The sequence below is a fragment of the Xiphophorus couchianus genome, chromosome 4 (assembly GCF_001444195.1).
Source record: "Xiphophorus couchianus chromosome 4, X_couchianus-1.0, whole genome shotgun sequence".
Classification (NCBI taxonomy): Eukaryota; Metazoa; Chordata; class Actinopteri; order Cyprinodontiformes; family Poeciliidae; genus Xiphophorus; species Xiphophorus couchianus.
Window position 1 is genome coordinate 16,269,058 of NC_040231.1, and position 27,101 is coordinate 16,296,158.

Below are 27,101 nucleotides of genomic sequence, written 5' to 3' on the forward strand. Positions count from 1 at the left end.
AATTCTGAGAAAAAAGTCCAAATTCTTCTTTCTTTCCAGTGGCCCTATTCCTGCTCCGTACTATTCCCACGTGCCAAAAACATTCATGTCTAAGGTAATTTCTCATACGGGATCTTTCTGAAGTAAACCTCCTGCTTCATTTTCCTTCACACGGATATAAAAACCCGGCAGTCTCTTGTACTTAAAAATGTTTATTAGTTTTAAAAGGTGTTTTTTAAAAAATGCATCAAGCACTTCCTCTCATAAAAGCAATGTCTAAAATACAAAAAAAACGTCACAGCAAAATGATTACAGTGGAGAAAAGCTCTACATCTCGGCACCACTTACAAGAGGAAGGGTAAAGTCTTAGTGAAACATTAGTGCTAATGAACACACAGTAAAACAATGGAAACCTGGGGCGGAAAAATGCACACAACAAATATAAAGTCTGCTTTTTAGCAGTCAAATATAATCAGCAAGGTTCAAATGACTGCACTTTTAATGTATCCAGACATTATTCTTTGAGCAGATAACCATTACACACAGTGCCACTTCCACAGAAACAAGTGCAAACGTTTTTGGAGCTCCATCCTGAATCTAAGGAGCCAGGATGCATCTAAAAGGAAATTCAATAAAAGAAGAAGAGATGTACCTTATTGTGGTAGTATATGTTGATAATATAAAATGCTAGTTGAGTTATTGTGTTTATGCAACATTACATGTCTTAGTTCTTCTGTACAAACAACCCGGCGTAAATAAATAGTAGTAAAGCAACCAGAACTGACCACACTTCACGTCTGTACAAAACACAGCAGTAGAGTCAGATCAGAAAATCACCAATAAAAATTACAAACAGTAGATCAATTCGTCGCCTCTAGGATAAGTTTCCCTATATAAAACATGTTCCTGCTGCTTAAACAAAAGCATCAAAGATAGTAAACAGAGAGATTACTACATTTTAGAGACAACCGTCTTTCCAGTGCTGTAAAAGTCACAAGGTTTCTACTTCTTGTCGTACTTTCAAAGTGCAGTCACATGGCTTTTAGCTGCTAACACACAGCACTATTTAACATTGCACTCATTGCACAGTGCAAGTTTCTGGAGGAGACATCTTTGGCATGGACATAAGGCTCAGGAACCAGAGATCCTCAGGTGCATCTTTTGTTTAGCGTGAAGCTCCGCTGGGTAGGAAGAGAAGCTTCACATGGCAGCCGGAACACAGTGATTATTCTTGTTTTTATTGTAAAGCACAACAGATTGTCAGCGCTGTAGCCACAGGTTTATTACACAGCCCAGCCAATAAAATAAAAGCACCGCTTTCATTACGACAAGCATCGAGTCTGACGTTACGCATTAATGAGAATTAAACCATATTCTGCTTTTATTCCTCTGTGAGCGTTTCTGTTGACGTAAAGGTGAAGTTTTCTTCACCGTGTTTCAGGTAAAGTCTGACCCTCCGTTTAACTGTCCTGCCAGTTTAAACATAGCAGAGATTTTAAAGCACCTGGCTCGAATTACAAAATAAAATCCAGGCAATTCCTTTCTAGCATGCAGTGGTTTAAAATAAATATTCATAAAGCCACAAAAGAGAAGCAGGAAAGTTGCAAAAAAAAGAGAAAGATTACAATTGCTTTTCATGTTCATTATTAATAAAAACAGTGCAAGAACCACCCATTCAATGGGTTTTGTTAGTAAAGTGGTTTTATTATAAACATTTTCTTTTATTTAGTGGTTGAAAAGGACCCTGCTGGTGCGACATATTTTATTTAAAGCTATTTTTGAGAAAATTAAACAAAAATTTAATTTTTGTTTAATCTCGTAACATCTTTTTGATTGAAATCATGTAGTTTTAACGGAATTATTAGCACTAAATCTGCCAAGATCAACGATGTTTCTATTAAATAAAAGCATAAAACAAACATCAAAAATGTTTTTAAAGCTTGAAAATCTTTAGGAACATTTTTCTCTTCCGCTTAAGGTCCTGTAAAGATAACTTTTACACACATTTTGCAAAGAAAAACTCAATAATTTATTCTTTTATTGCAGTAGCATTGTCTCTTACAGGAAAATAACGTAAATAATCAAAGTTAGGGAATAACTGCATTTAACTGGATCAACAGTGGCAGAGTTATTGGTCTCCCTTCCTGTTTGAATCCCTTTTTTAAAGAAGGACATAAAGATAATAAATATGCATCATTATGCACCAGTGGCTAAAGCAAACAAACCTCTGTGTAAGGTATAAATAAATTAATAGTAGACATAAATAAAGAATAAATAAAAATGGCTTCAGCTACATTCATTTCAACATTTGCACCAGTGGTGATTTTGTAGAAATAATTATTTCTAAACACTGGATTTTTAAATTTCTACTCAAAGTAAGTGCTGGATTTTTTAAATAATATTTCTGTGTGATTCATATTTTTCTTTACCAGGGTTGAAAATAAATGTGGCTGGTTATATTTGTATATGATTAGATAGCTAAAACATGATCGTACATATATTTGTATAAAGATTAGAGCTACATAGATGAATTTGGATCAAAATCTCTTGTTGACATGACAATTTGATCCAAAATGTCATGTCAACAAGTGTGTACCTGGAAGCACAGACAGCTGGTTTAGATGGATCATTTTTATCTTTTTAGTCTAAAAATAATCCAAAAATAAAAAACATAGGTTACTTTGCATTCTTAACCAGGTTTTTGTATTCATCTCAACTTTGTAGTAAATAGAACCACAAACAACTTTATACACTTTATACTTTAGCTAACACAAAAATGTAAACTGTGTTCCTGACCCTTTACAATCTGAATACTTTGTTACCTTAAGTAAGTTTAGTTTGTTATCAGGCAGATAATGAGAAAATATGTCACAAGAAATGAATTTTTGTGTGTTTATGTAAAAATTTTAATTTGTTTGTCTTGAAACTTGAGAATATTAGATGTTGCGGCATCACAGGTGAGCACTTTCACACAGGTTAGTTTTTATTAATATCTAAGTAAACTGTTGAGTTTTATTCCTACATTAAAGTCTATGACACACAGATCTGTGGTAATATATATTAATAGTTAACAATAGATTGTAGTTTCATTTATATTATGTTCTTTTAAACATTGATGTAGTTTTTAAATGTTAAATACCATGATGTAACTGTATATTTAGAGAAATACACAACAGTGAGTTTAGGCAGGTGTTTATCTTTTTGCTCTATCTGCTTGCTGGAGTTACTTTTGATAAAAAGGTGATTTTTTTATTGTATAATTAAAGGGACGTTTTTGTGTTGCAGCATTATATCAGTACAGTGTGGCACTTAAACTGGACAAACCGCCAGTGTGTCCTCAGTTTTGTTAGTACATTAGAGTTACGGTATAAATACCTGATGAATACATTAAAAACACACAGCTACATCAGTTTTAAATGGAAAAAGTCTAATTTTTCAGCCCATCAGCCCAACAGTTGGGTGATCTTTGCTCTCCAGCCAGTCCAGTCCGCCTGAGTGAGGCGTGTCGCTGATTTGCTGGAACAGCTGGTCGTTCAGCTCCTCGGATGCGGCGCTGTGAAACCGGCTCTGCTGCTGACTGGGGTCAAACAGCAGGTTTGTGTCCAGCGAGTTCAAGTCGTTGATGCTGCCAGACAGCTCTGATGTCATCCTGATCTCACAGGGGAAGTCTGCCCCACCCGCGGTGAGCTCCGACACCTGCTCCATGAGTGGCCCCGTCAGGAGGTGGTGCTGCTGCGTGTTCCTGAAGTCCAAATGCTGATGCTGCGAGCTCAAAGCTAGCATTGCCGACTGAGCCTGCTGCTGCTCTGCAGAGGCTGGCTGAGTTTGGTTGTTGCCTGCTGAGAGACTCATTTGTTCGCCAACAGTGTTTTCTATGAGGTAGCCTGGCTGCTGTGAGCTGCCGCTGGACTCAGATGCCATCAGGCTCAGGCTGTCATCGCCACAAGAGCGGCTGGAGTTGGACTCCAGCATCTGGGTCAGGTTCATCCGAGCAGTGTAGGTGGAGGGAACGCCGTGCACGCCTAAACCGCGCAGCGCGTCATCGTGGTCCCCTTCCAGCTTGCTCAGAAGGATGCTGCTGATGCTGCTGCATTGCTGCACTTCGGTTTGCATCATGACGTTCAGCGGCACAGAGCGGCTTCTCTGAGCCAAGCTGCTGACCATGAGGTTTGCCTCGCTGTTGGCAAAGATGTTCAGCACCTCTGGCGTTACGGGAGAGTTGAAGGGGGACACCACAGAGCGCGGGACGTTGGGAAGAGTGCTGAGGTTTCTCTGATGCACGGCTGGGCTAACGCTGCGACAGCGAAACGTCGTACAGGTGGTTTTGTTATCCAGAGGCGCCGGCACGGCGAAGCCCTCCTGCCTGCTCATGCTGGCAACCTGCTGCTGCACCGGGGAGATGGGGGTCAGGCGGCCACAGTGCCCGTCATGGTGGCGCACATGGGGAACGGCGAAGGCGTGAGGTTTCTGAAACGGCTCATCTGTCAGGCCTCTGTAGCCGGTGAGGATTCCCATTCCGTCGTTTGATTTGTTTGAGCTGCCGCTGCTGCTGCTGTAGCTGCTGTTCATCCAATCCAGCCTGGCCTTGTCGGGGTGGGTCGCCGTGGGCCGCTGCATGGGCTTGACGGGGCTGCTGGAGACGGGGCTGCTGTCGTGGAAACACGTCATGCTGGAGTTGATGGGCGTGAACGCGAATGGGTTCCTGCACTCCACCGGACTGGGAGGGATGGTGCTGCTGCAGTTGGAGTGAGGCGTCCCGATGGGGGTGTGGCGGCTGCTGCCCAAGGCACTGTCCACCGGGGTGGTGGAGGCGATCAGAGAGCAGGGGCTGTCTCCGGTCAGGGCCTGGGCTCCACCCATCACCTCTGAGGTGGGAGTGGAGGTGTGGATGAGGCTGCAGGGGGCCTGATAGAAACCACTCATGCTCTGGTTGGCGGATGTGACGCTGTTTGGCGTCAGGATGGCTTGGCCCTGCAGCGGGCCGCAGCTTCCCAGCCCCTGCAGCCGTTTCAGTTTCATCTGCTCCTCCATCTGGACCAGTTCCTCCACGATGCTGTCCTGCGTCACATCATCATCGAAGGAGAAGTAATCCATGTGCTCCTGCATCAGGAGCTGATTAGGAGCTGCTTGATTCACAAATTGAAGGGAGTTTGCAGCAGAACTGCACTGATAAGCTGAGTTTGAAGTCACGCCTGCATGATTCTGGTAGCCGGGGTTAGCTGGTATGCCATGCATGTTACCCACTGCATGCCCCCTCTGCTCCTGCATCAAGGTGTCACCAGTTTCCATAACACTGGGAGTGTTTTTCCTCTGCATTGAGGTTTGTGTTTTGGCAACCGAGTTGAAGAGAGAGGAAGAACTTTGGACATGGACCTGAGAGGAGAAGACGCTGCTCATTTTCCTCTCTAGCTCCCTGGAGGCTGGTGCACTCTCTGGTCTACCTGAGCTACCTTGGCCTTGGACATAACCAGCACCCTCTGCTGACTGCTGGGGCATAAAAACCCGTTTAACTGGGGAGAGGTCTGAAGTGAGGCCCGAGCGTTTCCTGAAGCTCTTTGTTGATAAGAACCCGTCTTCTGCTTGGGCGGCTTCTCTGCAGGACAATAATCTGCTGGTGTTTGCTAAAGAAAGAGTGCTGGTGTTCAGATCAGAAGAGGTTAAGAGTAAAGAGCCGGCTTTATTGGCAGTATTACTGCTACTTTTGACCACAGACGAGGAGTTTCCACTGCTTGAGTTGGCCGATGTTTCCTCCAGACCCAGGAAGCCTTTGGAGTGAGGAATGGGCACACTAGCTGCTCTCTGAACTGGACCTCCAGCTCTGTTTGCTGCTCCGTCCTGGGTCAAAGCCTGACTGCTGGGATTTTGCATTTGGCTGTTCATATGTATTGCTTCAACTTCCATTTCCACATCCATGCTCTGAGTGTCTGCCCCGGTTATCGGGGAAAGGACGGCCACGGCGGAAGCGCTCCGTGCGTTCTGGTTGGAGCCGGCGTCTGCTGCAGCTGCAGAAGCGACGCCTGCAGACACCGGCCGCAGCATGGTGTTTGTGAGAGACGTCGTCTCCCCGCTTGTGGGTGCCAAAGAAATGGCGGTCATCTTGACCAGGCTGACAGGGCTGACTTGACATGTGGTCATCACTGTCTTAATGGGGCTGTTGGTGATGATCATGGTGGAGGGCGAGCGCATGGCGATGCCGGAGGTGGCAGAGGGCTTGGGCAGGATTTGAGCGTAACGCTGGCGAACTGGGCGTTCCCCCGCTGGACTGGTCAGGTTATTCTGGGCAGGTTTGGGGCTCTGCTTCACTACCTGAACCGGCTGGGAAACCATCTGGAAGTTGATCGGCAGAACTTTGCTCTCCACTGCTGCCACAGGACTCAGCGACATCAGCTGCCCGCTCTTCTGCACCTAAACACAAAAAACAATTATAAACACAGTTAGGGCTGAAGCGATTAGTCAGATGAACTAGGGTTGTTGTAAAAGAATATTTTAGTAATGGAGTACTCTATAGAATATTTTTACGATTAATCGAGTATCTTGTTCCTCTCTCTCTCACACGGTGACGACGCGGTTCCAACAGCAGAAAACCTATCGGACTCTGATAATCGCGCCACACAATGTAACAATACTTATTTGTTCCCAAAACCTGCTAAAACGCCGGACAATTCAACATCATGCTGCTAGCGCTTAGCAACAACTCCAAGGGCGGAAGTGAGAGCGCTGCCCACCACTAATAACGACCCGGGCGGAACACGGTGCGCTAAATAATAAAACATAATTTAACGACGCTTCGAGGCAGATAAATTTTCCTCTCGGAATTTTAATAATCGAGGTACTCTAATCATTGGAGGAATCGTTTCAATCCTAAGATGAACCCTTCCAGACTGAACGGATTGGCGTGGATCCAGCCAAATTTGCAGCGCAAAGTGTGGCGTAATTCTGCCACACTTTGCGCTAAATTAAAAATTCCAATGGTTTCTGAAAGGGGAGACGTTATGCTTTCCAGCCAATCTGGAGTTATTATGGTAATTTCACCCCCTTCTGTCTGGAATTAAAAGACATAATCCAGATTTCTTACTGTGATGGGACTTGGCACAGCTGCCACCACGATGCCGATGGTTGGCTGCGGGGAGGGAGGGCTTGGGCTGCCACAAGTCACGCTGTCCAGCATCCGCTTCGTCTGTTCCTCTCCCAGAACAGGAGACAGCATCTTCTGCTCCTGCTGCTTCCTCTGGATCTTCCTCTGCAGCTGCTGCTTTGCGTCTACAGACGGCGACGAAAACATTTTGCCTTGGGGCTGGAAAGGCTGAGCCTCGGCTGTGGGTGCAAAGGCTGAGACGGTCTGCTGAGGTTTGACCTCTGGAGACAAACAGAAGGACTTAAAGACACACTGCAACAACAATGTTATTTATATAGTTTACTGTTGTTCACAATGAAATAAATATTTTTCATTACTTTGTAGAGTACCCAAAAACTGCACATAAATAAGAGTATAGCACCGCTTCAACTTATTTTTACTCAAGACAAATTAAAAAAGTAAGAAATTACTCAAGAGTAAAAACGTATTTAGCAAAATGTCTACTCAAGTACTGAGTAACTGATCAAAACATCAATCAATATTTAAAAAACACATAACCAGAAGGACCAAAATATAAAACTATGTGAAAATTTTGGTATTTGGTAAGACCACAATGAAAATAACTTATATAAATAACAAAATCAGGCAAAAATAAACATTTTACCAAATCAATTTCTTTCGCTATAAAACTTAAGAAACTAACAAAAACTTCAGGTGTGTGTCTGGTGATTTTTTTTTGTTAAAGCAAGTTTGTTTTTACTAATGGAAGTTACTCACACTGGATAGAGTATCCAGGAATTTTACTCGAGTACAAGTACAGATAGTAAGAGTAAAAAGTGCAACGTAGTAATAGTACTCTTAAAATTAATGTTTTTCCCAAAAAGTCACCCAAATAGATGTAGCTAGTTACTACCCAAATGTATTTTAGAATAAAAGTTTTCGTTATATAAAAAATATGTGCATTCTAAAAAAACATTTGATCATTTTAGTAAACATATTTCAAGTCAAAAACTGATTTGACAAAATTAATCCAATTTACAACACACACTTAAAAAAGGAGACAAGGCAATGACAAAAGAACAAACGGTTGTATAAGGAAAAGACTAAACAAAATATACTGCTCAAAAAAATAAAGGGAACACTTTAAGTGTTAAACACCTGTTTAAGTGTTCCCTTCATTTTTTTGAGCAGTGTATATATACATTTCTTGATGAAAAGCATGTTTAAGGAAAACAAAAAAGAAAATATATCCTTTTTTTTTTATAAAAACGCACTTGTAAAGAAAAGGCAAAAGAAAATATTTTAATTTCTTGATGAACACATGTTTAAGGAAAAGGAAAAACAAAAAATACACATTTCTGCTTTAATTTTTAATTACGTCAGTTTTGGTCCTCCATAGAGTATGCAGTAACGAGTTGCTGCCACTAGATGTCTCCCCCACCTTTCGGCAGCGTTAGCTTGCTCACCTGCTGCTGCTGCGCCGGTCATTAGCGTGAGAGCTGCCAGAGACTTGTTGCTGATGTAATGGCTGTCGATCAGAAAGCGGGCCAGGTCTTCCACGGCATCAAACTGGCGCTTCAGAACCTTCTGGGCCCACTCACACACGAGATCACAGGCTGCAAATCGCACCTCCTCCTTGATGCCGCTCACATGGCATGGCGACTCCAGGGCGTCACACTGAAGCTGCTCGAGGCGGATGGAGTTATACAGGCATGAACAGATTAATAAAAGGTTCTCCAGCACTAAAAATGTTTTTAAAAAGTCCGGTTCGCTTACTCCATCTGCTGATTTATGGAGGTCCAAAGTGGGTAAAGACGGCATGTGGACGAAAGGTCTCTTTCTTAGTCCACTGTAGCAATATGTAACTCCGAGTTAAGGCCAAAATAGTGAATTTGTACTAGAACATTTTAGGAAGTATTTAAACAGGTTAGGAACGGTCTATGGGCTAAACAAGACATGTTCATTAGATTTTTTTCCCCCCACACAAAAGCATTCTTAAATAATTAGATTCTATTGTGAGCTTCTTTCATAACAAGCTGCTTACACTGCAAAAACACAAAATCTTACCAAGTAATTTTGGTCTAGTTTCCAGTGCAAACATCTTATTACACTTGAAATAAGACAAAACTAACTTAAAAGTAACTTTTCAGCATGATATAGAGGATTGTTTTAAGTAAATAATTCCTTAATATTGATGAAAAAGTACTTGCTCTATTATTGGCAGATAAATTAACTTATAACATGGGGAAAATGTCTTGTTATAAGTTCATTTATCTGCCAATGGATCTAGTACTTTTTCCATCAATATTAAGGAGTTGTTTACTTAAAACAAGCCTCTCTATATCTTGCTAAAAGTAAATTAGTTTTGTCTTATTTCAAGTTTGCTAAGATATTTGTGCTGGAAACTAGACCAAAATTACTTGGTAAGATTTTGTATTTTTGCAGTGTAGGGCCTCTTTAAATCCAAATAAGCTGCTGCTGGGGACACCCCCAACTCAATGTTTTTGTGAAACTGGCTGCAAACAGATGCGCAATTATACAACCCTACGACTTTGAAAAGCAGAAGTAGAGCCTCTTGCACAACCAACAAGAATGCAGGAAGTGGTTTCTGGATGATAAGTCGACAACAAAACTCTTGTCTTATCCAGCAGCCATTGTACAGCAGTAAAACTAGCTGACCAAACATGCTGGAGATCCTCAGAACCAGAATCAAGGAACAATCTTCTAGAAAACAGCAAAAATGCTGAAACATTTAGTTAGTTTAAGATGGAAACCAATTTGTTTAGAACTGCCATTGTTTAATAACTGGCACACTGACTGAACATCTAGTTTTATTACTTCGCTTTATTTTACCACTGAAGTCTAATGTTTCTTTTTTATCTATTAAGCACTTTAAACTGCATTTTTACTGAAATATGCAGTAAACAAAAATCTTGACAACCTACACAGTAAAACTAAAGTCTATGTTTTAGCTTTTTAATTCAACTTAATGTTAATAAAAAAAACGGTTTTTCTGAAGCTTTAATCTAAAAACCAGTCTCCCTTCAGCTAACCAAGATGTCTTTTTTAACCACTTGACGAAATTAAAGATATCTGACCCCACCTTCCTCTGAGATAATGACATTAACCTCAGTGAAGGTCATGAACACAAAACAAACAGCAGCTTGACGTCACGAGCTCAACAGGCACGGCTACGCATGAAGGTCAAGATTACAGAGACGCCCCCGAGGGTCTCTGTATTCTGCTGCTGCCTTTGAGGTAGAAGGGGGCTTCATTTCATTTCACATCTATATTTAGAGAGCTTATGAACTGCTGCAGCAGATGGTCTGAGACCAGACACACACACACACACACACACACACACACACACACACGCAGACAGACATGGGCCAGACTGGTACAGTACGGTCCATTCCAGTAAAGGATATTTAGATTTCCCTCTCATGCCGAGCCGACGCGCCTTCATGTTCGGGAAGACGTTTTTCATCATCTTCCCAAAATCTGCGGCACTCAGTGGATGATAGTTGAGATTGTCACAGAAGCTCCTGAATCATACAAGAGAGAAAATAAATGAGTGAATAATAACGGCAAAGAGTGAGAGAGCGCTCACATGACGTCTCGGCTCGGCGTTTCACTGTGAAATGCCTTTCAGAAGCATTTTTATCTCACAAACTTTTGCTTTTTGTCACATTGAAACCGTAAAACTCAATATAATTTTAGTCTCCGGAGCCACAAGTGGCTCTTGAACTTTACTTAATATCTTTGCTTAAACAGACGATATAGAATCAACTAATGTTTTTAAGTGTAGCTCTAATAATAAATCCAGGTTTTTAGTAGTTTTTACTTTTTTAAAAATAGATTTTGCATTGAATTTCCACAACAATACATGCTTCTTACGTAATTTTCTCTCTCTTAAGTTTAAAACTCTGTGTTTTTTATGTTGTGTCCTAAAAAATTAACATTCCCAAAACCCAAAATTGTTGTCCTTCATAAAATTTCAGTGAAGTTATTTTGAAAGGATTGGCAACAAAAACAAAACACACAGCCTCTAAACTTCACACATCTGATTGAGAAACAGCCTGAAACTGGAGTCAATTTTCTACATTTTATTTGAATAAAAATGAAAGTCATTCATTTTTATATTATATTAAAAAAAACTACATTTATTTGTTTTGGTGTATCACAAAAATACCAACAAAGTACAGTTAAGTTTATTGAGTTTATTGTTGTAATGTGATAAAATGTGGAGACATTGGTACGGGTATGAGAAGGGTGTGAATATTTTTGCAATGCGCTGAATTTCAGCATTTTTTGATGATACAAGAATGAAAAGAAGGAAGGACGTCTATGAAGGAATGAAGGAAGGTCACATGGAAGAAAGGAAACATTTAGAAGATCACCATCACAAAAATATAAAATCTTACCAAGTATTTTTATTCTAGTTTCTTGGGAAAATACCGTAATACACTTTAAATAAGACACAAAATAACTTACAAGTAACTTTTCAGCAAAATACAGGAGCTTGTTTTAAGTCAATAATTCCTTAATATTGATTTTTAAAAAGTTTTAGTTCCACTGGGGTTAAGACATTTTGTCATATAAGTGAAATACTATTTCCAGTGGAACTAGTATTTTTTAAGGAATTATTGATATTAGACAAGCTCCTGTACTGAAAAGTTACTTATAAGTTAGTTTTGTCTTACTAAGATATTTGCACTAAAAGCCAGACCAGAAATTCTTGGCAAGATTTGGGGTTCTTGGAGTGATGGGATAGGAATTAAAATCTGGAATTGCAAATCATTTTTAGAAACTCATTTTTTGTTTTCCAAACTGGCTGAATCAAATCCCAGACTTTTCCAGATTGTGCAGGAACAAACTTCACCTGTTGACACTACAGATCTATCAGGTTGTATCAATCAATACGGGTCCCAAAATATACATGTAAAGTTCACTAAAACCTCTGCCCTGGTTGATTATTGATTGATTATCAGCTGTAGTTCCCATTCACTTAGATAAACCTTGTAGGCATCAAACAAACACTAAGCCTGCTGCATATTTTGGGTCTTTTTTTAGCAGCCGGTCCCGAAGGCGCCAATGTTTCTGGAGGCTGCTGTATTTTTGTTCTGGTGGAGTTAAATAGATAAAAAAAAAAAAGTTATATAAGAGTGTTAGAGCTTTTCAATGGCTGTCTCAGATTTTCCATTCTAATATTACCAACACATGCTGCTCTGTGATTCTCATGCCTGCCGCATCTATTTATACCGACACTTTAGCCTGCAGTAATGTAGGGCAGGACGCGGCACAAACACTGAAAGGTGTTCGCACAAAGGAAAATTAAAAACAAAAGCAACTCCTGAAAAATATCTTATTTAGTGGCTGTATGCTAAAAGCAAAATTCTAAAGTTGTGGCTAAAATAAGTGGACTTCTGCAGCAAAGTTTTGCTCCGTCTGTCCGTACTTGTACTCATCGTAGACCTCCTGCTTGGGAAGCGAGGTCTCCGGGTATTCCTCCAGATAGTCGCGGATCCAGCCGAACGCGTGCATCTGCTGAGTGCGGCTGGACGACAGGGCGCTCTGGTCACTGAGAAAAGAGCCGAGTCACTGACTGCACAGAAACTGATTCAGCAACACAAAAACCTCCTCAAAGCCATCGATACGAACAGTTTATCGCAAACATGTTCTGTGGTTTGATCATGGATCGTTGTTATTGCTCAGGCGTTTATTTATCATGCAGGAGAGATCAGTGCTGGGTGACACGGCTTGAGGTAAAATCAGATTTTTTTTTTCATGCCAGATCTGATTTTCTTAAAAAGAAATTAGAGAGTGGTAGAGCGAGCCTATATTAAGCTAAAATTAGCAGAAAAACGACTCATTTTTATCGGAAAAATGTCTCAGAATACAGGTTGTTAGCCCAGTTCAAGTGGTTCTTTCTTCGAAATAGATATAATTGTTTGAGCAATCGTTTAAAAATCCTCCTACTGATAACAATCTGAATGTGCTAAAAGATTAAATATCTTTAAAACTTATACCGAAATATAAATTCACAAGAGTCTTAAAATTTCTCACTTTAATTTTTTATTTTAAAATATAAAATTACGACTTTACTCTCCTAATATTGTGACTGTATTCTTGAGTTATTTCGACTCTATTGTCATATATTTTTCTTGTAATATTATGACTTTACTCTTGCAATTTAAAAGAAAAATTGTAGCCTGGCTCTAATATTCTGAATTTAAAGTTCAAATAAATAGACGCCGCCATCTACGCACCCTGACGTCACTGAACTATGGGGGGAAAAATCCAGATTTTCCAAGAGCAAAAAGACCAAAAATTTGATTAATTAAAAAAGTCAATTTATTGCCCTGTGAGGTTTTACCTTTTCTCTGCGCTGCTGCTGGGACCAGTAGGCAACTTGAGGTAGAGGTAGAGTTTTTCAATGTCTGAGAACTTCTCCACATCTTGCTGCAGACGTAAAAAAAAAAAGAGGATAAAAGTTGATATTTTTAATCGGGGTGAATCCTAATTACAACACAAAGTATTATTTTTTGCAACTAAGCTTGTATAATAAGTAGAAACATTTTCATCCAGGGATTTTTACTGAAAAGAAAACTATGCTGCATCTAAATCAGCTTTTTTTAATTTATTGAACTCAGCTCAACACTGTAAACATTTTAAAGGAAAATGACCCAAATCCTGTTTTTATGTCTTGAGAATAAATTTGTTCAACTGAGTCCAAAAGAATTTGAAAATTAAATGCAAATGTTCAAAATCCTGTTTATGTTTTGTATCCGCGATAAATAACAAAACAAAACAAAAAAAAAAACAATTGGAAGACTTTAGTTGCTTCGTTTTATTTTTAGTTTTTTTTTGGCCAGTGAATACTTTAGACTCGATGATTTGGCCCATGTGACAAAAATATTGATTTTAGTGTACACCCCTTTTCAAGCAATAACACATAAATACATCATTTCACCTGGAGTTAAAAAAATTTGTAACTGTGGCATTTTTTCCTTGTAACCAAAAACTCGAGTGTACTTCACTGGTATTTTATATGACAGACCAACACAAAGTACAGTATCATGGTACTTTGGAACCCTCTGGTTCCAGACTTTGACTAGGTCTTTCTAACACAAAAACAATTCTCTAGTACCTCTGGTTTTATATTCATTGTGCTAATAAAGTGATCCTCCTCTTTTAGAGCCTCTAACAGGTTTTATCCCATCAACTCTAACGATTTTCGCTGAAATGAGGATAAAACATGGCCGCAGCAGCATGATACGACCACCACCATTTTTTACTACGCTGGTGTTCAGCTGAACATGCTGTTAGTTTCTGACACACATGTATTATGAAGTGACTCGGCATTATTATTATTATTATTATTATTAATAATTGACACTCATATTAAAACAATAGCTAAGCTAAAGATTCTTCTAAAGGTTTCAGACGTGTGTGTACCAGGGTGTGTTGACCTGTGATGGAGGGCGATCTGTCTGAGGTTTATCTGGTACAGTTTCTGCAGTCTTGCTGTCTTGTCATGTGGTTATATTGTGCCTACATTTTAATAAGAGGTTAAATGATTCAGAGTCTTAGGTTTGGCAGACAGTGGTGACAGCAGCTGAGTGAGCTCTGAGGGATTCATGTATCTGCTGTGTGTGCTATACTGTGCACACACTGTGCACACACTCAGTTTAGTAAGACACTGTGGACAGACGGACGGACAGACAGGCCGGCTCCTGTGGGGCAGGACGGTCTGCAGACTGAACCAGAGTCTTCTGCTGTTAACACGTCTCGCAGCACAGCTCCACTGATCCTCTCAGTTCACCCCCTGGCTTAAGGTCAAAGGTTGTCTGCAGCTTTCACACAATGAAACAAAAATAATTAAGGTCGCACATCAAGTGTAAATTTAGAGGTCATCAGTCCTAGCTCAGAGTTTGTACTTGTGTAGATAAAGTGACTTAATGTGACCTGTTAATTAGAGTGAAGTCTCAGTTCTAATGAATATTAATGCAGATTGTTTTCTTATTGGTTTATCAGAATCTAACTTACAGCCACTTATCAAATGAGTTACTTTTTATTTTTGTTTTAAAAATTTAACATGTTTTCTAGGTTTTTAGTTAATGTCACATTTTCAAAAAGAGAAAAAGTTATAATAATTTAGACAAAATAATAAAACTTAGAATGAATTAGTGGATGCTAGTGGTTCAGTATGATGGATAAATTAACTAATGGATGGATGGATGGATGGATGGATGGATGAATGGTTGGTTGGTTGGATGGATGGATGGGTGGATGAATGGATGGTTGGATGGATGGATGGTTGGATGTATGAATGGATGGATGTAGTAACTCATATTTATAAATTCAGTTTCCTGGAGTCGTTGGTCAAATCATTCAATAATTTTTACATTTTGATTCCTTTCCAGCAGGAAGTACTGTCCTGGATTTTCATAATAAAACAACCTGTAAGAAGCTACCATGTGAATCTGAAACATAAATGACTGAAATAATATTTAATCTATTAGTTGAAACCTCTGTGAGGAAATAAGTCTTTCTGAGAGACCAACAGGGACAGCTGAGGATCAAACAGCAAACTCCCAGCAAATGAAAACGATCGTCTCATTATTGGAAAAGTAAAAAAAAAAGAAAAAAAGTTGAACATCATGATTATCTTTATTTCCACAAACATCAGATTAACCAAAAGGTTTTAGTTGTACTTCGTAGACTGAGAACTCACCAGGATGTCTTCCACTTTTGACTGGACAGATTTGCTGTAAAACAAACACAAAATATGAATTAGCATGAAGCTGGTGTAACATGAACGCTTGTTCCTAAACAGTATTTATTTATAAAGCAGAGGAATGTTTGGTATGTGACGACCCTCCCTGCAGCATCTCTCAGGTCGTCTACTAGAGGAGCGACACGTTGAAGCGAACAGAAAAACATGTTTTCTAAGATGCTCCATCAATCAGGAAATTCACTCACCGTCGCTGAGAAAACCACATTCTGTCTGTCTAATCAAACATAGCTTCAGGCGTACAGCAGTAAAACTAATACTTTTAGTATTTTTTTACCTAACCTTATCACAGCATTTTCAGAATAAAAATGTGTGATGGTCTGAGGCTGTTTTGTAGATTCAGACCTGAACTAATTGTCATAATTGATCAAAATAAAAATCATTCTGCTCTCTACCAAAAACCCTGAAGGAGAATGTCGGTCAGGTTGTGACCTCAAGCTGAACGGACGATGCTTCAAACCACCCGTAAAAAACCCATGAAGCAGGTTTTATTATGCATGCAGCTTTTAAACAAAAAACATGCTCATTACATACTTGTTAAAATTATCATTATATTGTGACAGTATAATGTAAGACAAACTGTGAAAAACTGGATCTCATCTGCCTTCTCCCAGTGCCTCCAGTACAATCTGCAGAAATACACCACTTGGTCAGAAACAACCAATCAGAGCCAGGAAGAGGGTTTTCTCTCTGCTACGCTACAAGAAGGCTAAGGCTAGTTAGCATGACCACTGATAATGGCGGATAAACAGTTTTCCACCATTACCACATTAAGCAGCGTCTATCCGAGGATGATTGTCAGCGCTAAGACCCTCCTCCTGGCTCTGATTGGCTGTTTTTGACTGGGAGTGGAACATTTCTGTAGGCCGCAATGTTATCACTGGGAGGAAGTGGAGAAACTTGACATTTTTTCAGATTATCTGCCTCATAAGTTGTTAAAATATGAGTTTTAACAAATATGGAAAAAACAATTTTGCTGTAAAAGTTAAATATTGTGGCTTTAAGCGAGCTGATCATGCTCTAAAAACCTCTAGAGTGGCGAAATGAAACAATTTAGGGCCAGAATCCTCCACAGTGAACTAGAAAACACCAACTGTCACAAAGTAGTTATGTTTAGTTTGGAATTATATTTATCACATATGGTTGGAAAGGATTAATGATTAAAATAATGATTAAAATAATAATTAATTGAAAACTGCATTTTGTATTTACTCAAGTCAGCTTTGACAAATATGAAAATACTTTTTCCTGATCTAATAAAAAAACTAAATAAATCTGCAATGGAGAAAATGCTTTTAATGGCACTATTTGTACAATATTTTACATTTCCATCCATCCATCCATTTTCTGTTCACCCTTGTCCCTAATGGGGTCGGGAGGGTTGCTGGTGCCCATCTCCAGCTACGTTCCGGGCGAGAGGCGGGGTACACCCTGGACAGGTCGCCAGTCTGTCGCAGGGCAACACAGAGACATACAGGACAAACAACCATGCACACACACACTCACACCTAGGGAGAATTTAGAGAAACCAATTGACCTGACAGTCATGTTTTTGGACTGTGGGAGGAAGCCGGAGTACCCGGAGAGAACCCACGCATGCACAGGGAGAACATGCAAACTCCATGCAGAAAGACCCCGGCCGGGAATCGAACCCAGGACCTTCTTGCTGCAAGGCAACAGTGCTACCAACTGCGCCACTGTGCAGCCCTATTTTACATTTTACTTTTAAAAAAACTTTAAACCTAATTACCAGAGATAAATGTTTACCTCTTGTTTGCTATTGACAGTAAGCCTATGGTACACTCCACAAATATTTTATTTATTTATTTATTTACTTATTGAATTTACAGTTTAAAAGGAACATAAACAAAAATTTGAGGAAAAAATCTTGTCTGTCTATCTCTTAACTTAATTTGTAATAATATAAGCAACTAAGCATAAATAAACCATCCACAAAAAATACGTCTTTAAACAAAAAATGTAATATGTGTATATAAAAATTAGAATAAAAAAAATACATATAAAAAATTATATCTATAATTTATAATTATCAATTATTTTCTTTGTTAATAATGATAGGGAAAATAAAATCTGTTACATATAAAAAATTATATATATATATTACATTTTGTTCATCATAATTTGTTCTCATATTGCCTTTGTAATGAGAAAGCTCTCTATTGAATCAATATACTTCATTATTCCCTCATGGAATATATAATAATAAATACAACAGGTTAAGTCAAAAAACAGAAAACTAACAGAAAACTATTTTTAAATCCTTTATTCACTTTAATGTATTTAAATGAGCTCTCATGTTTAGATGAGTCTCTGAGACAGAAGGGGGCGATGGGTAAAGTCTCTTGGCGGTGCTGGGCGGATCAGAATCAGGAGATGTTCTGAGCCGTGACATGAGCGGCTCTCTTTAATTCGCTCTTACCAGGGGGCCGAGGATTTCCTGCTGCTGAAAGCCCGTCATTAAGCTCTTTGTGAGGTAGAGCTGGCAGGTAGGTTGAATGACACCTGACGCAATGATTAATGAATCTGTAAATGAGCATCATTGATTCATTAATCACACATATTTCTGTTCCAAGCATTTTTTCTGTTACTTTTGATAATTATGACTAACAACGAGTGAAAGCCCAAAAGTCAGCTTTTCAGAAAATGTTAATATTAAGACGAATAAAAACGTTTTTTGAAAATAGATGCTATGTTATGTTATGGCCTACTCAGTCGTGGAGAAAACTAGTGAGTTGCCAGATGTCTAGGTGACAATCATTCACAGGGAAAGTCATTGTTAAAGAAGCTGGCTGTAAACATGGAAAGTTGAGTGGAAGGAAAAATGTTTGGTTGAAATCAAGCAGGATAACTAAAGCCTAGAGAGCATTGTGGATGAAACTTATCCCACACTCTTGAAGAAATTGATTGGCAACATACATACACACACACACACACTTTTACAAATGTGATAAGTAATAATAATAATGGAGTGAATTTAATACCATATGGATCAATGTTTACTGTATCAAAACGCCAAACTGTGATTAGTTCAATGATAGTTTGATTTCTTGGAAATCAAAACTAAAAAATAATTGAATATTCAAAACTCCTTCATTCCAACACATCAGCTCAAACTTGATTAATAAGTTTGAAGAGCTTATTAACATGAAGAGCTTTCTGCAGAATAGAGGGTCGTGACCTTTTATTTACACAAAACTCTTGAAGTGTAGATTTAAAAACACTAACGTTAACAGATCCAGACAACATGCTGACTCTTACATTTGAAACGGCACAGGATTAAACATTTGGAGGCTAACGAGGACAGTGGAGGAACGTAAACAATGAACACAGAATAATAATTTCATTAATGCTGCTTGAACATCTTAATGGAAGAACAAATAAATCAGGACTGCAGAGATGCTTTTGTTAACCAGAGATCAGAACAAAGACATTTTTATCAGCTCTGATTGACGATAGGCCAATCAAATGCTAAGAAATCAGAAATTGTTCCTCCTATTCAATAAATACATCAAAACTAAGAACTCCCACCATTTTTGTTCTTTTAAAACACACGAATCAACAGCATGTCGTGTTTAATAGAAATAAAATACAAGTTAAAACGCATGCATTGATGAATAAATGGGGATGATCTCTTTCAGTTTCTGCTTGATTCAAAACAACAGATTCAATTAAAAACACACATTTTTTTCTAACTTATTCCCATATTCTTTTAAAATAAAAAAGATAAAATTTGTAAAAAATAATAGAAGACGCTGATTAGTGGATCTAGTGATGTTTGCAGACTCGACTAGGTTATACTAATAAAAAGCTCAAATGAGCTTAAAGTTACTGTCTGGGTTACAAAGTTGCTGCTAAAGAGTTATCTATAATATCAACAGTGATCAACTACATTGACAAACACAAACTCATGTGAGGGAAATAACTTCCTTTTGCCAGCGAAGGAACATTTTATGACACTCCACCTGTACTGAAGTACAAGCAGAGGTGAGCTGTAACTAGCTATTTTTACTCAGTTACTTTTACCTGAGTAACTTTTTGAACAAAATGTACTTATAGGAGTAGTTTTACTGCACCATAGTTTGAGGTCAATCTCTGGCTACTCTACCCATCGAGAGTTACTTCACTGAATGACAAACAAACTGAAAACACCAGACAGACCCGCATATTTTATGTTAAAGTGAGACTTCTTGGATATACTAAACTTTAATTACGGAGTACTTATACTTACCTTTCAACCCAGAATTGTCATGATGGTAGTTTTTAACAAGCCCACATGCAGAACACAAGACAGGAGAGGTAGGATCAGTGTTAAATGATTTAATAATGATCACACAATTATCAGCGAGAATCAGGATGGTCTGGTCCAGGGGCAAAGACAGTGACGGCAACAATGGTTCATTGTTGCAGATGAACGGAGTCTTGGAGGGGAAACAAAGTATGTCCGGGGTCTCGGTTCTTGGTGGGTCCAAGAACAACGGAGGAGTGCGGCGGGCAGCGGACAGGTAGGCTCGGGTGCAGCGGAGAGACGGAGGAGTGGTACGGCCGCCAGCCGTGGGGGTCCAGGAGATAATTGCAAAACAACGGAGAGGTGAGTCTGGGAACTCGGGCAACCTGTGGATACTTTCCACGGCGTCACGAGGGTGGTTCATAAACCAGGAATTCAACCGGGATCTCATCAAAGGATCACCTAAAAGGCAACGGAGTAAACAAAGATAATTACTAGAATGTTCAAGACAACTAGAAACACAGAGACGGGCTCAGGGGGCTCAGAGGTACCGTGACTAGCTAACACTCAGGCGACGCTGGACTGGCGGCCAACTCCTTAAGTCTGCGCCGCTGATGAAGATGATCACGAACAGCTGCGGATAATAATGCACCGCACTCCAACCGGAACCTGTCGCCATCTGGTGGTAAAAGGTAATAAGGGTGCACAGGAACTCCCACCATGCAGCCAGAACCCCGGAACATAACAGTACCCCCCCCCTCAACGGTCGCCACCTGGCGGCCTAGACGAACTGGAAGGCAACGAGGAACGATAGTCGGAGATAAGGGAAGGGTCTAGGATGGAAGAACCAGAGATCCAGGATCTTTCCTCCGGACCGTAGCCCTCCCAATCGACGAGGTACTGCCAGCCGCGACCTCGCCGACGGGAGTCCACGATCCGGCGGACGGTGTATGCAGGATGACCATCAATGTCACGGGGGGGTGGAGGGGGTTCGGCTGGAGGGCAGAGCGTGCTGGTCTGGACAGGTTTGATCTGGGACACATGGAAGGTGGGGTGGACGCGGAGGGAGGCGGGCAGACGGAGACGGACAGCAGACGGACTGATCATGGTTTCAATGGGGAAGGGACCAATGTATCGGGGAGAGAGCTTCTTGGAAATGGATTTGAGCGGAATGTCACGTGAAGAAAGCCAAACCTGTTGACCTGGGATGTATATGGGTGCTGGTCTTCTCTTCTGGTCAGCCAGGCGCTTATTTCTATCTGCAGTGTGGTTGAGGTTACGGATAATGGTGTTCCAGACTTTCTGACAACGGCGGATGTGATGACGGACTGAGGTGACTGAAATATCCTTTTCCTCTGAGGAAAGAAGAGGGGGTTGATAACCAATGGAAGCCTCGAACGGGGACATACCGGTAGCTGCTGAGATGTGGCTGTTGTGAGCGTACTCCACCCAAGGGAGGAATTGGGACCAGTCAGAGGGGTTGGTGGAGGTGAAGCAGCGGAGGGTGGTTTCCAGGTCCTGGTTGAGCCGTTCAGTTTGACCGTTGGTCTGGGGGTGAAAGCCGGAAGAGAGTGAGATAGATGCGTTGAGAGCCGAACAGAAACTTTTCCAAACCTGAGAGATGAACTGAGGACCTCGGTCAGAGAGGATGTCTTGTGGGATGCCATGGAGTCGGAAAACGTGTTTGATCAGAAGTTGAGCGGTTTGAAAAGCTGTGGGTAACTTATGGAGAGGAACGAAGTGGCAGGTCTTGGAGAAACGGTCGACGATGGAGAGGATGGTGGTCATGCCCTTGGAAGGAGGTAGGCCGGTAACAAAATCTATAGATATGTGAGACCATGGCCGTTTGGGGATGGGGAGAGGTTGCAGGAGACCAGATGGTGGTTGGTGAGAGGTTTTATTTCAGGAACAGGTGGTGCAGGCTTGGACATACTCACTGACATCTTTATGGACAGAAGGCCACCAAAACTTGCGGTTGACGAGTGCAATGGTACGGCTTATTCCGGGATGTGCAGAGAATTTTGAGGCATGGATCCAGTGGAGAAAACGGGCTCGGACTGAGACAGGAACGTAGAGCTTGTTGGGTGGACAGGTGTCGGGTGCAGGTTCTGTCAACTGAGCTTGTGTAATGATGTCTTCGATCTCCCAGGTAACGGTGGCGACTGTACAACTGGGAGGAAGAATAGTGGCAGGGGCCTTCTCGGAATCATCAGATGAATACAGGCGGGAAAGTGCGTCAGGTTTGATGTTACGGGAACCAGGGCGATATGAGATGGAGAGATTGAATCGAGAGAAAAATAGTGACCAGCGTGACTGACGTGGGTTGAGCCTCCGGGCAGACTGAAGGTAGGACAAGTTCTTGTGATCGGTCCAGACCAGCACCGGATGCTCTGCTCCCTCCAGCCAATGTCTCCATTCTTCCAGGGCTAATTTTATAGCTAGTAGCTCCCGATCTCCCACATCATAGTTTCTCTCTGGAGGTGATAATCTGCGGGAAAAAAAGGCACATGGGTGAGTTTTATTGTCGCGAGGAGAGATCTGGGATAAAACCGCACCAACTCCGGTGTCTGAGGCGTCGACCTCGACAATGAACTGTCGGGACGGGTCTGGCTGAATCAGGATGGGTGCGTTGGCGAAGAGGGTCTTGAGGCGTGAGAACGCCGCTTCAGCCTCCGGAGTCCAACTAAAAGGGATCTTGGAAGAGGTTAGTGCAGTTAGTGGTAAAGCTGTCTGACTGTAGTTTCTGATAAAACGGCGGTAAAAGTTTGCAAATCCGAGGAAGTGTTGGAGCTGCTTGCGGGTTTCGGGTGTGGGCCACTGCAGTACTGCCTGGATCTTTTCCTCCGTTGGCCGTACCTGTCCGCCCCCTAATATGAAACCCAAGAAGGAAATTGACGGCTTGTGGAACTCACACTTCTCAGCTTTGACAAATAGTTTGTTCTCGAGCAGTCTTTGGAGAACCATGCGAACGTGGCGTCTGTGTGTCTCTAGAGTCTGTGAATAAATGAGAATGTCATCCAGGTATACGAAAACAAAGATGTTCAGAAAGTCTCTTAAAACATCGTTTACTAGGGCTTGAAAAAATGCAGGCGCATTGGATAAGCCAAAAGGCATCACGCAGTACTCAAAATGGCCAGTAGGTGTCTTAAATGCAGTCTTCCACTCGTCACCCTTGCATATGCGCAGAAGATGGTAAGCGTTTCTCAGGTCGAGTTTGGAAAAAACTGTAGCACCGTGCACCGGTTCGAAGGCAGATGATAATAATGGCAGGGGATACTTATTCTTAACTGTAATATTGTTTAACCCTCTATAGTCTATGCAGGGTCTCAGGGATCCATCTTTCTTCCCTACAAAAAAAAATCCAGCTCCCAGAGGGGAAGATGAGGTGCGGATTATACCGGCTGCCAAAGACTCCTTTATATATTTTTCCATAGTGTCTCTTTCAGGTCGAGAAATATTGTATAAGCGACTGGTGGGTAACGGAGCCCCCGGCAGGAGATCTATGGAACAATCATATGGACGGTGAGGAGGGAGAGAAAGAGCCTTGGACTTACTGAACACAGGAGCGAGGTCGTGGTATTCAGAGGGGATTGTGGAGAGATCGACCGGGTCCGCCTCCTGAGGCTCAGCCGGCGGAGGACCTGGGGGAACAGCTGAGCGGAGACAAGATGAGTGACAAGAAGTGGACCAGGATTCTAGGTGTTTTTCGGTCCAGTTTATTTGTGGGTTGTGAAGTTGTAACCAGTGGAAACCTAAAATTATGGGGGAATTGGCTGATGAAAATACAAAAAATGAAATAAACTCACTGTGGTTACCAGAAATGATGAGGTGGAGTGGTTTGGTTTTATGTGTGATGTGTGGCAGCGTTTTTCCATCTAATGCTGTGACTCGCAGTGGAACAGGTAGTGGTTCGGTCTCTATTTTCATCTGTTTCACCAGGGAGTCGTCGATCAAATCTTGTTCGCAATCAGAGTCGACTAGGGCGGATAAAGAAAATGACTGGGTCTGAATCAAAATGGTTGCGGGCAACAGTAAGCGAGGAGAGTCTCTTTCGCTGGGATGGTCCGCCAACCTCCTCGCTGCTACGGGCGGACCGGGAGGTTTAAACGAACCGGACAGTTGGCCAGAAAATGACCCGGGGAACCACAATAAATACAAAGGCGGGCTGAAATGCGCCGCTGGCGCTCCTCAGGAGTCAGGCGAGTCCGACCTAACTGCATGGGCTCGGGTTCCTGAAAGGCTCGGGGCGGAGAAACTGCCGAGGGGGAAGCGGAGCCACCGAGGTGTCTAAATGGTTGGCTCCTACGACCCCAATCTCTCCTTCGGGACCGGATTCTGTGATCCAGTCGGATGGTCTGGCTAATTAATTCCTCTAGGGTCCTAGGTTCTTCAAAAGTAGCCAGCTCATCCTTAATGTTTTCATTTAACGCGTTATAATATGCGCTCTTAAGCGCGGCTGGGTTCCAGCCTGTCGCTGCAGCCTTGATGCGGAAATCAACGGAAAATTCCGCCACAGTTCTATTTCCTTGTTTAATATTCCACAACTCTCTGGAATTAAATGACTGGTCAGCATCTTGACAAAACACCTGTCTGAACTCTTTTATGAATTCATCAAATGAACAGCCATAGCGTGCTGGATCTGGGAAACGAGCTTCGGCCCATAACAAAGCTTGTCCCGACAACGAGGACAGGACGTATGCAATCTTGGAGCTGTCGTAAGGGAAGCTTCTTGGGGAGTGATTGAACATTATCGAGCATTGAAGGAGAAAACCATTACATTTTCTCCGGTCACCTGTGAATCTTTCGGGTGTAGGTGGACGGACCTCAGAAAACGTGGATTGGATCTCCGGAGCTGGGTTTGAAGCTAGAGCTGAGTCAGAAGCTGGAGCGGGATCTGGAGGAGAAGTTTGAGGGGCTGAACCTCGAAGGAAACGGGTTAATTCAGACAGTTGTTGGTTCGTTTCAGTTTGGATTCTACTTAACTCTCTTAATGCGTTTTCATGAGTTTGCAATGTAGATTGTTGTTCGGCTAAGGCTCTCCGGATTGCGTCTGCTGGGCTGATTTGTTGGCCTGAGTGTTCTGTCATGATGGTAGTTTTTAACAAGCCCACATGCAGAACACAAGACAGGAGAGGTAGGATCAGTGTTAAATGATTTAATAATGATCACACAATTATCAGCGAGAATCAGGATGGTCTGGTCCAGGGGCAAAGACAGTGACGGCAACAATGGTTCATTGTTGCAGATGAACGGAGTCTTGGAGGGGAAACAAAGTATGTCCGGGGTCTCGGTTCTTGGTGGGTCCAAGAACAACGGAGGAGTGCGGCGGGCAGCGGACAGGTAGGCTCGGGTGCAGCGGAGAGACGGAGGAGTGGTACGGCCGCCAGCCGTGGGGGTCCAGGAGATAATTGCAAAACAACGGAGAGGTGAGTCTGGGAACTCGGGCAACCTGTGGATACTTTCCACGGCGTCACGAGGGTGGTTCATAAACCAGGAATTCAACCGGGATCTCATCAAAGGATCACCTAAAAGGCAACGGAGTAAACAAAGATAATTACTAGAATGTTCAAGACAACTAGAAACACAGAGACGGGCTCAGGGGGCTCAGAGGTACCGTGACTGGCTAACACTCAGGCGACGCTGGACTGGCGGCCAACTCCTTAAGTCTGCGCCGCTGATGAAGATGATCACGAACAGCTGCGGATAATAATGCACCGCACTCCAACCGGAACCTGTCGCCATCTGGTGGTAAAAGGTAATAAGGGTGCACCGGAACTCCCACCATGCAGCCAGAACCCCGGAACATAACAAGAATAGGAGCATCTAGTTTATATACTTCACTGAACCCACAGCAGGAATTAGAACAAACTAACGTTCTAATGTTATTTTTTATCAACTTAACGTGTTGTCCAATTTGGAGGTCAATGTACGCTACATACACTGATCTTTGAAAAACTACAATTTGCATTTACTTTCATTTTTTTTGGTCTGATCTCATAATTACTAAAGGATATTATTAGATATGTTCAGCTATCAGGCTGAAGCAATTAATCGGATTAATGGTGATGAATACATTATTGAAATAATGAACCACTAATTTAGTAATTGATTAATCGTTTTTGCTGAAAGAACAACTAACTCAAAGCCACAACTATACAAAAGATATATAAACATTTTGAATGTAAGATGATGAAACTTTTTGTCTGAGTGGCCTATAGTTTTACCCTCACCTGGTTCAAACACTTTAAAAAAAGAGAAAATGTTCTTATATTATTACATTTAGGCAATGAAATATTTACTTTCTGTTTTAAAAAAAGTCACTTAATAATTTCTTTGTTTGCATCTTTTAATGTATTTATAATGCTGTATAAAAACGGCTCAAGCAGTTAAATAGTCTCTAGAATGTGCGCATTTTTTTTCAATTAATCGATAGAATGGTCGATTATTAAAATAATCGTTAGTTGCAGCCGTAATCAGGTTTTACCAAACATTTTTATAACCTCGTCTTACTTGAGTATTTATTTATTTCTCTATTTTATGGTTACTTTTTACCCTCACTTGAACACCAGAAGTGCTCATACTTGAGAACGGTTTTGCATTTCCATTGTCACAGAGACTTGCCAAAAAAAATACTACTACAGCTTATACTTACAACTACTACATTTTATACTGATTTTATCTCGTATGTTGCTCTAAATTTACAAAACCCACGGGTAGTGATGAGATGTCTTATCCGGCATGGTGCATGCCCAAACAGTTAGGTGTAAAACCTCACCAGATGGAGTTCTTGATCCTGAGCTGCAGAGCGCTGGTCTCAGCACCCTGCAGCCCGGGCAGCAGGCCGGGCTGACTCCCCGCTCCGGTGTCCGGCTGCTGGGGATCCTCATCGGCCATCGGGGTGCGCCTCTGAGCGGGACTGGCCTGGAATGGACGGGACTGGACGGAGACAGGAGGAGTCGGGTTAGCGGACATGGACCGGGACACGTTGGGGCGGGACAGCAGCG

The 27,101-nt window shown here is 41.5% G+C and overlaps 2 protein-coding genes across 3 annotated transcripts in view; one reads left to right on the plus strand and one right to left on the minus strand.

Annotated features, from left to right (window-relative positions):
- The window catches only part of LOC114142671 (testis-expressed protein 9-like), a 35,695-nt gene that overhangs the window by 2,812 nt on the left and 5,782 nt on the right, over positions 1 to 27,101 (plus strand). The gene's annotated exons all lie outside the window — the stretch shown is intronic.
- Positions 179 to 27,090, minus strand: LOC114142669 (DNA-binding protein RFX7). Of its 2 annotated transcripts, none has more exons than XM_028014051.1 (9): positions 26,873 to 27,090; positions 15,792 to 15,825; positions 13,431 to 13,516; positions 12,513 to 12,635; positions 10,483 to 10,599; positions 8,831 to 8,915; positions 8,521 to 8,737; positions 7,055 to 7,335; positions 179 to 6,384 (listed from the first exon to the last, which is right to left on the minus strand). In XM_028014051.1, exons 1-9 carry the CDS (start codon positions 27,067 to 27,069, stop codon positions 3,415 to 3,417), a joined length of 4,110 nt encoding a protein of 1,369 aa, XP_027869852.1. In that variant the 5' UTR covers positions 27,070 to 27,090; the 3' UTR covers positions 179 to 3,414. The 2 variants fall into 2 exon arrangements, with proteins under 2 accessions (XP_027869852.1, XP_027869850.1); XM_028014049.1 differs by having other exon boundaries at positions 7,055 to 7,338.